At 51.1% G+C, this 14,294-nt stretch overlaps 1 protein-coding gene across 6 annotated transcripts in view; it reads right to left on the bottom strand.

The window, feature by feature from the left end:
• The window catches only part of RPTOR (regulatory associated protein of MTOR complex 1), a 352,911-nt gene that overhangs the window by 80,254 nt on the left and 258,363 nt on the right, over positions 1 to 14,294 (bottom strand). For all 6 annotated transcript variants that reach the window (XM_029212146.1, XM_029212152.1, XM_029212148.1 and 3 more), the window contains exons 10-11: positions 10,264 to 10,339; positions 4,187 to 4,288 (exon numbers count right to left, since the gene is read on the bottom strand). In XM_029212146.1, the coding sequence (XP_029067979.1) occupies positions 4,187 to 4,288; positions 10,264 to 10,339 (178 nt within the window). The remainder of the gene's footprint in view (positions 1 to 4,186; positions 4,289 to 10,263; positions 10,340 to 14,294) is intronic.

Genomic DNA, 14,294 nt, shown 5'->3' on the forward strand with positions numbered 1-14,294 from the left:
TTCCCATATCTCTTCCCTCTTGCGTCTCCCTCCCTCCCACCCTCCCTATCCCACCCCTCTAGGTGGTCACAAGCCACCAAGCTGATCTCCCTGTGCTATGCGGCTGCTTCCCACTAGCTATGGATTTTACGTTTGGTAGTGTATATATGTCCATGCCACTGTCTCACTTTGTCACAGCTTCCCTTTCCCCCTCCCCATATCCTCAAGTCCATTCTCTAGTAGGTCTGTGTCTTTATTCCCGTCTTACCCCTAGGTTCTTCATGACCTTTTTTTTTTTTTTCCCCTTAGATTCCATATATATGTGTTTGCATATGGTATTTGTTTTTCCCTATTTGTTTTTAAAGAAAACGGAACTGCCGGAGGTTCAAGTCTCTAGAAATCCAGGGCGAGCAGAACCTTCCATTTACTAGGTTTGTGAAAGCAGGTGTAATTCCTCAAAAATCAAAGACATCAAACACATCTAACACTTGTAAAGATTCTATTTACTGATTCCCTTTGTTATTTAAAACACTGTCAACGTGAATAAAGCTCTGTGTTTTCAAGTAAATAGCAGAGCACTTTGCAGTGGAAGAAATGGCAACTTGGGCCAAGAAACCTAACCACGCGTAGCTTGCATTGTTTCTCTTGTGCACTGACCAGCAGTAAGAGGTCTCCATTACAACGTTATTTACAGATGGCAAAAGTAAAAGGGAAACCATCACCATCACTACTGCAATGCGATCTTTCCTGACTCTTGTCCGTGTTGATGAAACACACATTAAAGCATCAACAGACAGCCCACTTGTCTCAGAGACTCAAGACCCTCAGCAATGCAGGGTTTTGTGCTGTGGGTATTGATGTTTCATTGGAAAATAAACAGCATCAATAACAAGTCCTAGGGAAAATGTCAAGTATTGGTTTTTCTAAACGTTACTGCTTCCTGTGATTCCTTCTGTTGATTTACATTTTAAAAATATTGAGGCCCAACATAAATTAAAATTACTTTTTTAAAAAAGGACTGGCTTTTGTTTGTTTGTATTTGTACTTAAAAAAAAATTCCTGTTTCAGTGTGCCTCAGGCCCCGGGGAAATTACAGAGATAAACGTTGGTGAACTAAATGAGTTACTGGGATTTCTTTCTGTCTGTGGCAACCCAAACTGAAGATTAATAATGGAGATACAAATACCCAAACTAAAACAGAGCTGCTAGGGCAACAACCTTTCATTTGCCTTGTGCACAAAAACGCACTCAGGCTTCTGCGCTGAGACTGCTGGATAGAGCCGCTCCTTAAAAACCAGATTCTCAAGCTCCAGTCCTGGCCTGGTGGACCCAGGAATCTGATGATCAGAGATTCTGGAGCCACCGATGAATATAATATGTGTAATAATAACATCCCAGTTATTATCCTGATGTCATCTAATAATAATCCTGTACTTTCAGACCAAAAATTCTATTTGTAAATAAAATGATGGCATGAAAGCAAACAGCGTTTCCTAATGAAATGCCCACACTGACTTGTAGTATCTGTATAAAGGTACTAACACGGAATCCTGTAAAATTTCTCTCTTCCCTCTCTTTTTCCACAACATTGATTCCTCCTTCTCTGCCTGGGGCTTCTTTTGCACATGGGCCACTGAGGGAGTGCAGACAGTAATGCTGAGTCCAGGCAGGGCCACCAGACCAGGAGACCACGGGGCCAGGCCTTGCAGTGTGGCAGGGCTCAAGAATCTTCCTTCCCGTCCTTTCTGTTGATTTGTATTTTTAAAAGGTGAAAAAGGACATCAGGACTGGTCAGGAAAAGCGTACGTTCATGCTTACATCTACACGAGAGGCTGCAAATCAGCCCGAGGAGACAGTTCATTTTACCCCGATGATCCTCAGTTAATGCCTCTGAGTTTTCGGAGGGAGAAAACGCTCTCTGGCAGTGGAAAAAGTAGCAGGGATTGGAAAAGCTGTGACATCTCTGTATTAAAATTCTTTTTCCCTTCAGCAACACTTCCTGACTCGCCAAGGCACTGGGGATAATTTATGGATAATGGGGCCCAGGTTCTGGTAAAATAACTGAATTAATGAGAAAGAAGCCAACACCACAGGCTACCCCAAATGAAGCAAGCTCTCCTTTGCATTGTGTTGGGTTTTCTTGTTAAGTACAGGTTCCTGCACTGATCCAGGTGGGACACAGCCCAGACAGATCCCCCATCAGAATGATGAGGAACCTATGGTTTCGTTTGTCTGAAAGATCGCACAGAAGATGCCCCTTTCTTTTCTTTCAGAGTCATTCCCTCATTTTGGCATCAGGAAGTTGGGTCTTCTCTTTCCCTGAGGGCGTGTGGGTTGTAAATGGGACATTAAAGAAAAAGTCAATAGGAGGCCATTTACAACAGGATTGTTTGCCAGGCAGGATTCAGTGCTGGGCATTGTGCCCCTGCTTGGAAAGGACCAATTTTATCTATCACATTATTGAAATAATAGGAAGGTCAGTGGAGGCTGGCCACAGTCTCCTCTCATGAAAATTCGGATGACCCTAGGAGCTGGGGAGCACAGCAACCAACCGGTCACTGCTGTCCCATAGCCCTGTCAGCCTTCCACTCGCTGCATGAGAACTCGTGGGCTCCTGCCAAATGGCGAGTTTTCTTTGTTGTGTTGTTATCGTTGCTTTTCATTTTGTTTTGTTTTGAAAATTTGTTTATTGCTCACCTTGCAAACTCAAGATAGTCAAACTAATCTAGAAACACACATGAGGAATACTAATAATTTCTGCATTCTTTTCACAATGTCAGAAAATAAGCAGTCATAAGACAGAAAAAGCACCAAAATATCTCCAGGGAAGGATCCTGACCAACACCCTGTGCCCATGTAATTATCAAGCCACGAGGACAAGGCTGTGTGGTGGCATTTCCACAACTGCACAAACTGCTCTCACTGCTCTGCTGCCTGGGTCCCGGCACACAGTCCTGAGCCAGATGAGACCTCAGTTCTGTCGTAGGCACCTTCCCAGCCCACCATGCGGTCAGCACAGAGCGGGAGAGCAGACCATGCAGGGAGGGGGCCCGCCACGCTCCAGGTGGGACAGGGATCAGCCATTCACCTATTTTTCAAACTGTCCTTGGCGGCGGGAGCCGCTCAGAGAGCGCGTTGGGCCCAGTGAAGATGAATGGTACTTCTGCGAGACGTGGTCAGCAGCCTGGTGAGAAAGTGGGGCCCTCCTGGGGGGAGGCAAGGCCTCGTCCTCGGGCAGGTGAGGCAAAGCAACCTAATCAGCTTTCTGAGGGGAAGGTGATGGTCTTCCCAGCCAGCTCTCAGAATTTAAGACCCCACTTCCTAACTGGACACGGACGTAAATGCCCACCCCTCCTGCTGCGGGCACGGCCCCTCCCACAACCGTCCACAGTTCTCACCCAAGACCAACTGCCTCATCCCCACTGCACACAATCTCTTCCAGGGCCTAAAGTGAATTATTAGGCCTTGTATCTACACTGACAGTGGTTTTAAATCTCATTTGACACTGTCTCAGAGCAAAACAGCTTTGCTTATGTCATGACCTGGTCCCTACACCTGCCCCATAAATATACATTAACTGAAACAAAAGTTCTGTGAAAACTTCCTAAACTTCCTGCCTGTGACGAAGTTTGGTATTTTGCCATCTCATTACCCAAAACTTAGCTGGGTGAGACCCACAGAACTGATCTCCCAAACCACTCGTGGGGCACCAGGTGCCGCGTGAACACTGACACAGGCCACATGGGTGACTGCGCTTGACGGCACAGCCAGAGAGTGCAACAGCCCACAGCTACCGCGGGGCACAGCCCCCTGGAAGTGAGCAACCCACAGGTGCCGGAAGCGGTGCCACGACCTGCGTGTGTAATTTGCTCAGGCTCTCCCATTTTCTCTGCAGTTGATTTGCATCTCATGTCCTTCCAAAGAGAAGGGGCACTGATGCCAGAGCCGTGCTGGAACGGAGCTTGCTGGCAGCAGCACTGGGGGGAGAGGGGAGGGCAGCTGACGACAGCCCAGATCAGTGTTTAACTGGGGGGGGAGAGGCTTCAGTGACTTTGCCAGGCGAGCCCGGGAGACAAGGAGGCATTAACTCCAAAGCAGGAAGGCTGTCACACACCAGCACACTCAGCCCCAATAAACTAGTCCCCTCCCAGGCGGCTGCGGGGTTTTCTAGCTCCCTCATCAATCTGGCTCACCTGGAGACACTCACCTGTAAGACAATGGGAAGCTGCTCAGGTGGGTTCCTGTTCTCCACGCCCATCGTGAGCCACACCTGGAAGGCGGTCAGCTGCTCAGCAAAGAAGGGGCTGTGCTGTGGGACGAGCAGAGGGTTAGTCAGGGGCTCTCCTTCTTCACCCGGCTCTGCCTTTACACGCCGCCCCCACCATCGATTCAGCCGTGTGTCTTTGTGAGGCCCTGACTCCACTCAGCCACCACCATCCAGGCGAGGGGACACAGGGCCGGGCCATAGCAGAGGAGGTGGTGAGACATGGTCAGACCAGGACGTTTCATATGGCAGAGCCAGAGGCTGCAAGGACAGACTGGGTGTGGGTAAGAGAGGGTTGCAGTAAGGTTAATGCCGGGGCTTGGGCCTAAACACCCGGAAGCGGGGTCCCAAGACCTGAGGTGGGAAGACTGAAAGAGGAGCACGTTTGGGAGGAGCACGTGGGGAACTCAGCTTGGACACACTGAGTTTAAGGTGCCTACTGGACACCCGACCGAGACATCAGGGGGACGATGGCCCACGTGAGCCCGCAGTCCAGGAGATGGGTCTGGGCTGGAGAGACAGATCTAGTTTAAAGTTAAGTGAGAAACGGAGGGGACCCCGGGCTGAGCCCTGGAGCCCCCCAAGAGTGAGAGGCCAAGGAGGTGGAGACACAAGGGCAAGGCCAGCAGAGGGGGATCAGGAGTGGGTGGTGGCCAGGTTGCCAGGGAGGAGTGTTTTAGGGGGAGGACATGGTCGGCACCTTCCATGACTGTACAGGGTCAGGCAGGACCAAGGTCCAGAGCTGATGGTGACAAGGAGGGCCCTGGAGACCATTAAGGATGTAACAGGAGGGCCCTGGTAGTGGGCAGAAGCACAACCGGACTGGGTTCAAACAGAAGAAAAGATGATTCAGAGGCTCAAGAATAGACAGTTCTTTGCAGGAATCTGGCTGCAAAGGGGAAGGAGAGACATGGGGAGGTGGGGGCGGGAAATCGGATGGGGTCACGTGACTAGGAATTTCTTTTTAAAGGTGGGAGAATAAGGGCGTATTTGTAAGAGGGGGAAACTGCTGATGAAGGAGGGAGGTGCTGGGCTAGGGCCTTGGCGAGTGGACGCCTGGCACACAGGTTGGGGGTAGCACTTTTGGGAGCGGGAGATGCAACACAGCCGGGCCAGGATGCAGGACAAAGGCCAATGTGGCAGGACTTACAGAGGATCCCTCTATTGCTCCTGTCTCTCAGCCAGGTGGGAAAGGGAGGTGCTGTGGATGGAGGGGAGAGCGAGCGGAGAGGCGACGGGAAGGAAGGAGATGTGTCCGGGCAGCCTGCCAGGCAGCGTTTAAGGCCCCTGGAGGGTAGTGACCGCAGCAGGTCACAGTGGGCTTCCCCAGCTTGGCAGTGGGGGTGCGGAGGGTGGCTTGTCCTCGCGCAGGCACTGCGGAGGGTATGCCTTTAGTGGAGATGATGAGGACGAGGGAAACTGCAGAAGTAGCGGCTCAGGTAGGAAGGGGCCCAGGCTGTCAGAAGGAGGTCCGGGAACTGAGAGACCAAGCAGTAGGACTGCTGGGTTTTCTGTCTTACATAGGCATTTCCACTTAATACGCAGCTCTGCTGTCCCTGAGCTCCAGACAAAAAGAATTCCAAATCTCTGCCTCCAGCCCACTCCTCTCTGTCCCACTCTGTCTCCCCAGGGGGAAAGCGGGTGTCTGTGTAAGGAAGGGTGGGTGGGAAGGCAGGGATGTGGGCTGCAACCCCAGGTTCCTGCACGTGTGGAAGTGTGTGCATAGAGGACTTCAAGCCGTGGGCACGGCTCCAGCAGAGCTGTGAGCCAGGCCAGGTGTGTTCCCACCGCACTCTCCACAGAGGGGCCTGGTGGTCAGAGCCGTGGTGCGTGTCCTTGTAAAGAAGTCAGTGTTGCATGAGAATTCGGCAGAGGACTTTCACACTTAGGAATGCGTGTTCTTGCAAAGTCAGTGTACGTGAAGTTAATCAAATTTGGAGGGCAACTTGGGGATTGGGATGGAGCCCCCAAAGTGATTTTCCTGTTTTTAAGTGTGAGTTATTCACAAATTGGTTTAAAAACAATAATCTTGTTAAATGCTCCCTCCCCAGCTGTACTGAGTGAGGGGGACCTTCAGTCTGGGAGGGGAAGTCGGGAAACTCAGATAATTCCACCTCCCTCCATTTCCTTCACTTAGTTTTGCCTTATGGATGCAAACACGCTGCTCATTGCTGAAGAAGCCGCTCAGTCCCGAATGACAAACATTCCTGATCTTTTCACCTAAAGCTGACAAAGAGGGAAAAGCCTTTGGCCATCGAAGTATGCTGTGAGGTTTGTCATGCTTCTTAAAGCCACGGGGAAGATGACAGATCAGATCAGCACCCCACCATAAGTGTGGTTCAGCATTTTAAGTAACACTTCACAGAACAGCTCAAGAGTTGCCCCGTGAGTGCCTGAGATTATTCACAGAGTTGATGTTTTGGGCCAAATCTTCATGATTACCTCCCGGAAATACTGTGTAGATTCTTGGGGGGGAAGAAGCAGAACCCAGGATGAGTGTTCTGGAGGAGAGCTCACAGATCGTGGGCAGAGGCTCTGAGTCATGTGGCCATGTGGCCTGGGCCTCCTGGGACGATTCTGATGCCAGGTGGTCAACCCTGTGGTTAGCCCATGTGTCAGATGGGCTGGGGGGTCTGAAAACAGGCGCCAAGCACGAAGGACTAAGAGCAGAAAGGCCAGCTCTGGGCACAAAGAGCCACGCCCAACCCTGGGGGCCAATCCACCTCGACTTGTGAGGTCACTGTGGGGAGGAAGGAGAGCTAGTTCATCTTAACACACTCCTACTCTTCTCACCTGCCATCCCCAGTCCAAACACACTTATGTTGGCTGTTTCACAGTAAGTGAAGATTTCTTAAACGGATACCAAAAGCCCTAACCATAAAAGAAAAAACATTGGTAAACTGGATATGGTAAAACAAGAAACTTTTGTTCATCAAGTAAAAACATTAAAAAAGTGAAAATCAAGTCTGCAGAATGAAGATATTCACAATGTGTGACAAAGGATTTGTATTCAGAATATAAATAGAACCACTACAAATCGATAGAAACAGATAACGCAAAAGAAAAATGATCACATGGCTTGAACAGGCAATTTATAAAAGAGGATATTCAAAAAGCCAATAAAAACACGAAACAGGGCTCAACTCTATTAACCATCAGGGAAATACAAGATAAATCTCAATGAAATACCTTTACGTAATGAACCAGAATAGCCAAAATGAAAAAAAAAAAGGTGGAAAACATCCAGTATTGATGAGGACATGGGACACCTAAAACTCTCATACAACGTGGGAGGGACTGGAAACTGACTCACAGCCACTTTGGAAAACTGTCCGGCAGTTTGTACTGAAATTGAAAATATGCACACCTGGTGACCAGGAATCCCACTCCTCGTGTGCACACCTGACATTAACGCACCAGAGCACGAGGAATTCGAGGTACCTAGCCACACCCACCCACTCGCCTCAAGCACAAAATTTAAGGGGGCACCAAAAAACATAGTAATTGAGATTAAAAAAACCTTAATGCAATATTTAAGAAAATAAAAATTAATATAAAAATCTATAATGAACAAAATATCAAAATTTCATAGAAAGGTCCAGCATGACTGATTTCTCCTTCTGTCTCAGGCTCCAGCGTCTCGGCTGGGCAGTGGCCAGCACAGTTCGTGAGGTCCATGGGATAGACCTTTGGGGTTTCCACACTGTGATAGGAGTGAGCTGCAAGTGAATGGAGCAAGCTTGGCATTGAGTGGAGGCAGCCAGACACAAGGATTCTATTTACCCAAGTACCAACCCCTCAGGGCAGCACACACCCTGGCGGAGGTGGTGGCCAGAGCGGGAGGGGCATCGGGGGACAGCTGATGTTCTAAGTGGGTGCTGGTTACGCGAGTGCGCTCAACTTGTAAATTCACCAAGCTGCACGTTACGATGCCTGCAATCTTCTATGTGTGTGTTATGCTTCCAAAAGAATGAAAACTAAATAAAACAGCTAGCGTGTGGCCTCTACCAGGTATCCCTCCCAGTGACAATTTGGTGAGATTATTCCCAGAGGCAGAATCCTGAATCTAGTAGATGAGAAATGAAGCTGAAGACGCTTGAAAGGAGGCCTGGCACTGGAGGGAGGGGTGAGGACAGAACCGTGGGGCTTTATCTGAGAGGTGTGCAGCTCCAACCCCTTGACGGTACAAAGGAAAACCAGGCACACAGCACAAAAAAGCATGAGTTGAACGAGGTTCGCGAACACATGTTTGTGGAGACAGGCCCTGTCCCTGTGGAGGTGGAGCATGTGAGGAGCTGGAGGCCAGGACTGTTCCCCACGGAGACTTGTCCCTGCCTCAGGGTTTAGGGTCTCCCAGGCAATGCCAAACATATAGGCGAGAGCAAAGTGAAGGCCCTGCCGGCGCCCACTTCAGGGTTCAAGATGCAAGGCTGGCTTCGACTCCCTTGTAAGTGCGTTAAAGGAAAGGTGGGTGGAAAGTGGCGAGCTGCTGGAGCAGGCACCGCAAGTGCTGGTGGAGAACCCAGCAGTGGGCACACGGGTGATCGATGCAGAGTTCTTCCAACTTTGCTGTAGGTTTGAAAATGTTCATAATAAAATGGGAAAAAAATTCAAGCAATGAAGGAGGAAAGATAAGATAAAACAGAGAGGGAGGGTCTCATAGCCCAGCTACCCCAGTCTCTGGGGGAATCGAAATCACCTGAGTTAACACACATGCATACAACCCTCCCCCTCCGTCACAGACATGCATGCACGTACACACATGTACACGGACACACCCCCCACAGACAACACACACGCTCATACCCCATAGATATATACGCACATACACCCCCCACAGAAATACATATGTGTACACACACACACACACACACACACGCACCCAGGCCCCTGACTCAGTAAGGTTGAAAGCTTCCCTTTCAATCTTACTGATGTGATGTGCACTGAAAGTTAAAAACCTCTGCAGTGAGACGTGGGTGCCTCTGGCTGCAGTCAGGGCTTTGTGAATACACCAAGGGCCAGGAACCCCTGTGTCCAGCATGTACCACGTACCAGGCTCTGTCCTCCAGTCCTCATGTGCTCCTTGAATTGGATACAACTATAGTTCCCGTTTTAAAACAAGGAAACTGAGGCACCGGGGGGCTAAGCTGCCCACTGTGGTCTCTCCAATGGCGCCTGGAGACGACGGTGTGGGGAGAAAAGGCCAGTGACTCCGATCTCCAAGCCCCACCCTCCAACCTGTCCCCTCAGTGGACAGCTTGGAGCCACCTGCTTCCTCCCGGTTCCCCCCACCACTCCCCCAGTCCTGAGCACCTGCCCGGTCCCTTGGAGGGTCAGATGGGGGATCTAATTGTGCTCTAACTTGATGGGTGGCTTTTCTCTTTTCTCAATGGTTACTTGAGGGAAGGGACTGGGTCTCACCCACGTGCACCCAGACGTGGTGTCTGACGCACAGCAAACGCTCATCAAATGAACAAATCTTGAATGAAAACAGGAGGGGCTGTATGTGCGGGGGATGCAACAGGGGGTTCTTGGTGAGCTGATGTAACGAACCCCGGCGGGGTTGGGGGAGAGTCGATTTGCCTGCCTCAGGAGCCACAAGTGAAACAACATTAACTCGAGGATGACCAGACCACCACCTAGGAAAGTACATGGGGACCAGACATCCCCTCGGGGCCAAGCCTCAGCCTTAGAGGCTTCACCTGGCCACTGGGCAGCAGGGCCGCAAGTCGAGAGCATCCGTTCGTGGTAAAAAGGCTGAGAACCTGGGATCAGGGAGTGCACGTCAAGAAAAGCAGACCTATGACAGCAACACTGTAGAGAAGATGTTTTTAAGAGCTGACCATTTCATAATCTAACTTTAACCCCTGGTTGGTGCAATCTTTTAAGCTTCTGGATAATGCATCTTCTCCCAGGTGGGTGAGGGCTGTCTCCGACACCCGACCAGAGGCTCTGCAGCCCAGGTGGCCAGAGAAGCAGCTGCCGCAGTGGACCACACAGGATGCCCTGGGAGGACTCACCCGAAATGCCGTGCCTTCTTCGATGATGGTTGGCAGCTGGGAGAGACAAATGTCGACAGCCAGGTCCCAGGCCTGCCTGGGGAGAACAGAGAGGAACCCAAAAAGCATTACTGACGGGCTCACCCAGAGGGACCCAACAGCAGAGCAGCCTGCGGGTGGCTGAGTCGGGGCAGAGCCGCTGGTGAAGGGCACAGGAGGTGAGGCGCTCTCAGCCAGCTAAAGGCATTTTGTTTATGACAGCTTTTCTCTTCAAATTGAAAGGAGAAAAAGCTCAGGAAAAATAAAGAGACCTGTCCACTTTCTAATGCAGTTTCTTCCCCCAACTTGAGCCCACCTAGTGTGGCAGCCTGCCCATGCTAATGGCAGCTGGGGCACTGGGTGACCGGACCATGGCAGCATCACACACAAACCTGCCATGAAAGGCCATGGTCAGGCCAAGGCGCTTCACCAGAGACGGGCCAGGTGGGGCTGGGAGAAAGGGTCCGCCTCGGCCCACCCACTGCCAGGCCCCTGCACCCCTCTGTGGGTGGTCGGCACCTGTGCCCAACACAAACCGCTTGGGACAAGACAGGTGGTGCTCTGTATGCCGGGGATGCAGCAGCCTCTTTGATGAGCAGTCCTGGCCACCTTCTCCAACTTCTTGTGGCGCCGGACCCAGCTCCGCACGCTTACAAGATGTGCAAGACGAGGTGGTGCCGACTGGGTCATGGTGTCACCTTCCCAGGGTCAGTTTCACCACCTGTGAGGCAGGCTAAAGATAGTGTCTCCCACACAGGGTCCCATGAAGGCCTCAGAGGGTGCTGACACGGAGGGACACACACAGAGGCCTGCTATTTCCTGGCAACGTTTCACACTGATTCTAAACTGGACACAAACGATCCTCTTTCTTTCTCTGTGGTCCCAGATCCAAGTGCGGATTCCCAAGGATATAACGATTTTCTCACTCTGACCCCCCCTTTCTTTTAGAAACGTGCTGCTCGTGGAAAGAAAGTGATGGTCAGAACAAGGGGTTTAGTTTCCGGTATTGCAATCTCTTCCCAGCGCAATTTCCTGACACACTCAAGGATTCCATGTTAGGTTTATTTAGACTAATAACTGCCTGTTTGTGTGCAAGAGGCACCTATTCATGGGTCTTAATAAAGGATCAAAACAAGAATGAAAAATGAAAACATGCAGAAAAACAGTAAAAATGTAAGAGGAACAAAAGAGTAGAGAACTCATTTTCATTTTTCAAATATGTGGAATATATTTCTTTTTTCCCAGACTGGCCCCTTCTGCACAAGCACGTCCTTCCCCCACCAATCTAATTAAGAGGCAATCAGGAGATAATCAAAAGTTCCTCAAAGTGCGGGCAATAAATAGCTCCCATATGCTCAGTAAGTGCCCAGACTGCAGGCAAAATGGTTATTCTGCAGCATTGAGGGAGACACTTACTCTCTGTTAAGACAGAAGTCAAGTCAGTTATTGCAATTAAGCTCTATAAAGATTCCTTGAACTTAATCAAATAAAAAGTTTTAACTTCAAGAGTTAGAAGAAAGTGTGCAACAGTTGGGGGGAGGTGAAGTGGGCAGAGGGGGTCCAGGGCAGCTGGTGGTCTTGCTACAGCTGCTACACAGTGGGCACCCCGAAACTGCACCTTCTGTAAAGCTGGCTTCTGTGCCCTCTTTCAGAACTATCTCCTCAAAATCACGAGGCAAGAAGAATTCTAACCCATTAAAGACGTCCCTACTGGGGTGTCCTAGACAGAGTATCAGAGGAACTAGGCTGCCCTAGCGAGACCTACTGGGTCGGCCTCAGTCCTTTCCAAGGAGTGAAACAAAACCTGACGCAGCTGCAGCGGGGCCTGGGCGCAAATCTTGAGTGTGGCCCGTTGGGCCTGCCGGCTCCCCAGGGCTGGCCCCCCACCTGGGTCCGATCACTCAGTGGGGTTGAGTCCCCACCAGCCGCACTCTTCTGTGCCAGAAAAGCAGCTCAGAGGAGACTGCTGGCTTGAAAGGAAGCCCCGGAGGAGGGATTCCCCTGTTGTCACCAGGAGCAAGGCAGGGCCATGACTGGAGGGGCACAGCTATCTAAGTGAGAGGGGACAAGGGACTCCGTTCAAGGCACCGAGGAGGACAGGAGGAAAGGAGAGGATGTGGGAGAACACCTAAGATCTACTGGACACCGAGTGGCCAAACAGACTGCCAGCCAGCAGTGAGGCTGCAGCAAGCCCCAGGCTGAGGCTGGCAGAGAGCAGCAGGCTGGCACTGGGCTAGCCGGCCTCCCTCTGGGGCCTGTGGTCGTTGATTCTCTACAAAAGGAAAGGGTCAGGTTGGGGACCTCAGAGTTCCCATCAAGCCCTAGATCACATGGCAGCCTTTTCAGCAGCACAACGGTACCCTCTGCTGAGCATTTACTCAAGTTGGTTAAAAGTGGCTACATTTTCTAGGGTAAAATCAAAACAAACTTGGAGTCTTAATTTGGGATTCTCACTAAGGGAAAGTGGGAAAGCAAGTCCTATAAAACCTTGAGCCGTGGCACCCAGGCGAGCATGGAACTTGGGAGGTGTCCGCGTTCACACTTCCCACAGCCCCTGTGACCAGCCGCACAGGCTGCGCCCCCAGGGAGGGAGGATCCCGGGCCTCCCCACCCCGAGGCGCAGACCAGCCGGGCTCTGAGCCGTGGGCTGCCGATGAATCACGGCCTGGAGAACGTGCCATCCAGGCAAGAGCTCGGGTTTTCAGGAAACGGGCCTAAGATGGCAGGCACCCAAGGAGTGGGCTGGGAGGACAGCCTTCCAAGAGCGCCCGGCTCCATCTGCACCGATCAGTCAGCCAGCCAGGCTCGCTCGATGGGAAGGAACGCACAGGTTATTACCATGGAGAAATGCAAGGTTTCAGGACCTGCTGAAATTGAAAGTGAAGGCAAACGGCTCCCTGGTGGCTTTGCATCAAAAATTAAACAGAAGCCGGGTGCTGAGCATTTCATCATTGGCACCCCTGCCTGAAGCAAAGTGTGAATGTGTATGACTTTGTGTTTTAACCTCAATTTTTGTTAGGCTTTGTTCCCTTCCTCCCCCTGCTGAAAATTCAACCTCTCCATCACCACCCAAGGAATATAGTAACTAGTTGGCAAATTATTTATTCCAAATGCTCTTTCCGACTACCTTGGCTGTGCACTCCCTGGGGACGTACAAACTTTCGTCTATTTACGAGGAGGGAGAAAGAGCTATGGGCATTGTTGTTGAGCGTTTCATCACCCGAAGGAGCTCTGCTGAAAGCCCACGGCAACGCTTCACTGGCAAGGAGCCCATGCGGCGCCTCAGACCTCAGGGGCAGCTGGCAAACCTGAGTGCAGGCGAGCATGGCCTTCCAGGTTTCCGGGCCTCACATTCTCCTGCCTTTGCATCTCAGCCCACTGCCTGTTCCCTCCACTCTCCCACCTCCCCTAAGGCCAGGACTTTGAGCAGGACACCTGCCACCCAGGACAGAGACCACATCCCCAGCCTCCCTAGACCAGGCACCACACACGGCTGCGGGGAAGAGCAGAGATCCGTGTCCCTCCCGTGAGCCACTCAGCTACACAGGAAAGAGGAACAAATCCCCATTTGTAAAGCCATTGGATCTGTTGTTACCAACTGATATTCCAACCACTACCTCTAACTACCCCCAGGGGAGGAGGGAAAACATGTGGCAGTCTTTCCATCTTAACCAAGTCAGTGGCCCTCAACGTGGCTGCATGCCCTATACAGCTGCCTGACCCAGTGTTTACACCAAGTATTTCTGGTCTCTGACTTGGCATGAGACAATTCTGCATGATGTCATAAAGAAATAAAGGTTGTCACTCACCCTGAGTGGTTTTCTCCTCCCTAGATCTACAACACGGTAGCACGGTCCAATCAGAGGGCCATGTTAAATGTGGCAGCTGGACACAATACCAGGACCCCACATGGTCCGACCCTGAGTCTGTGTCTGCAGTGACACGAGGAGGATTGGGTGTGCAAGGGCGTGACGCCCACCTGGAAACGCACAATGTGTCCAGGCTGGGTCGCC

Source organism: Monodon monoceros, unplaced genomic scaffold (assembly GCF_005190385.1).
Source record: "Monodon monoceros isolate NGI ecotype Baffin Bay Population unplaced genomic scaffold, NGI_Narwhal_1 Super_Scaffold_9, whole genome shotgun sequence".
Taxonomy (NCBI): Eukaryota; Metazoa; Chordata; class Mammalia; order Artiodactyla; family Monodontidae; genus Monodon; species Monodon monoceros.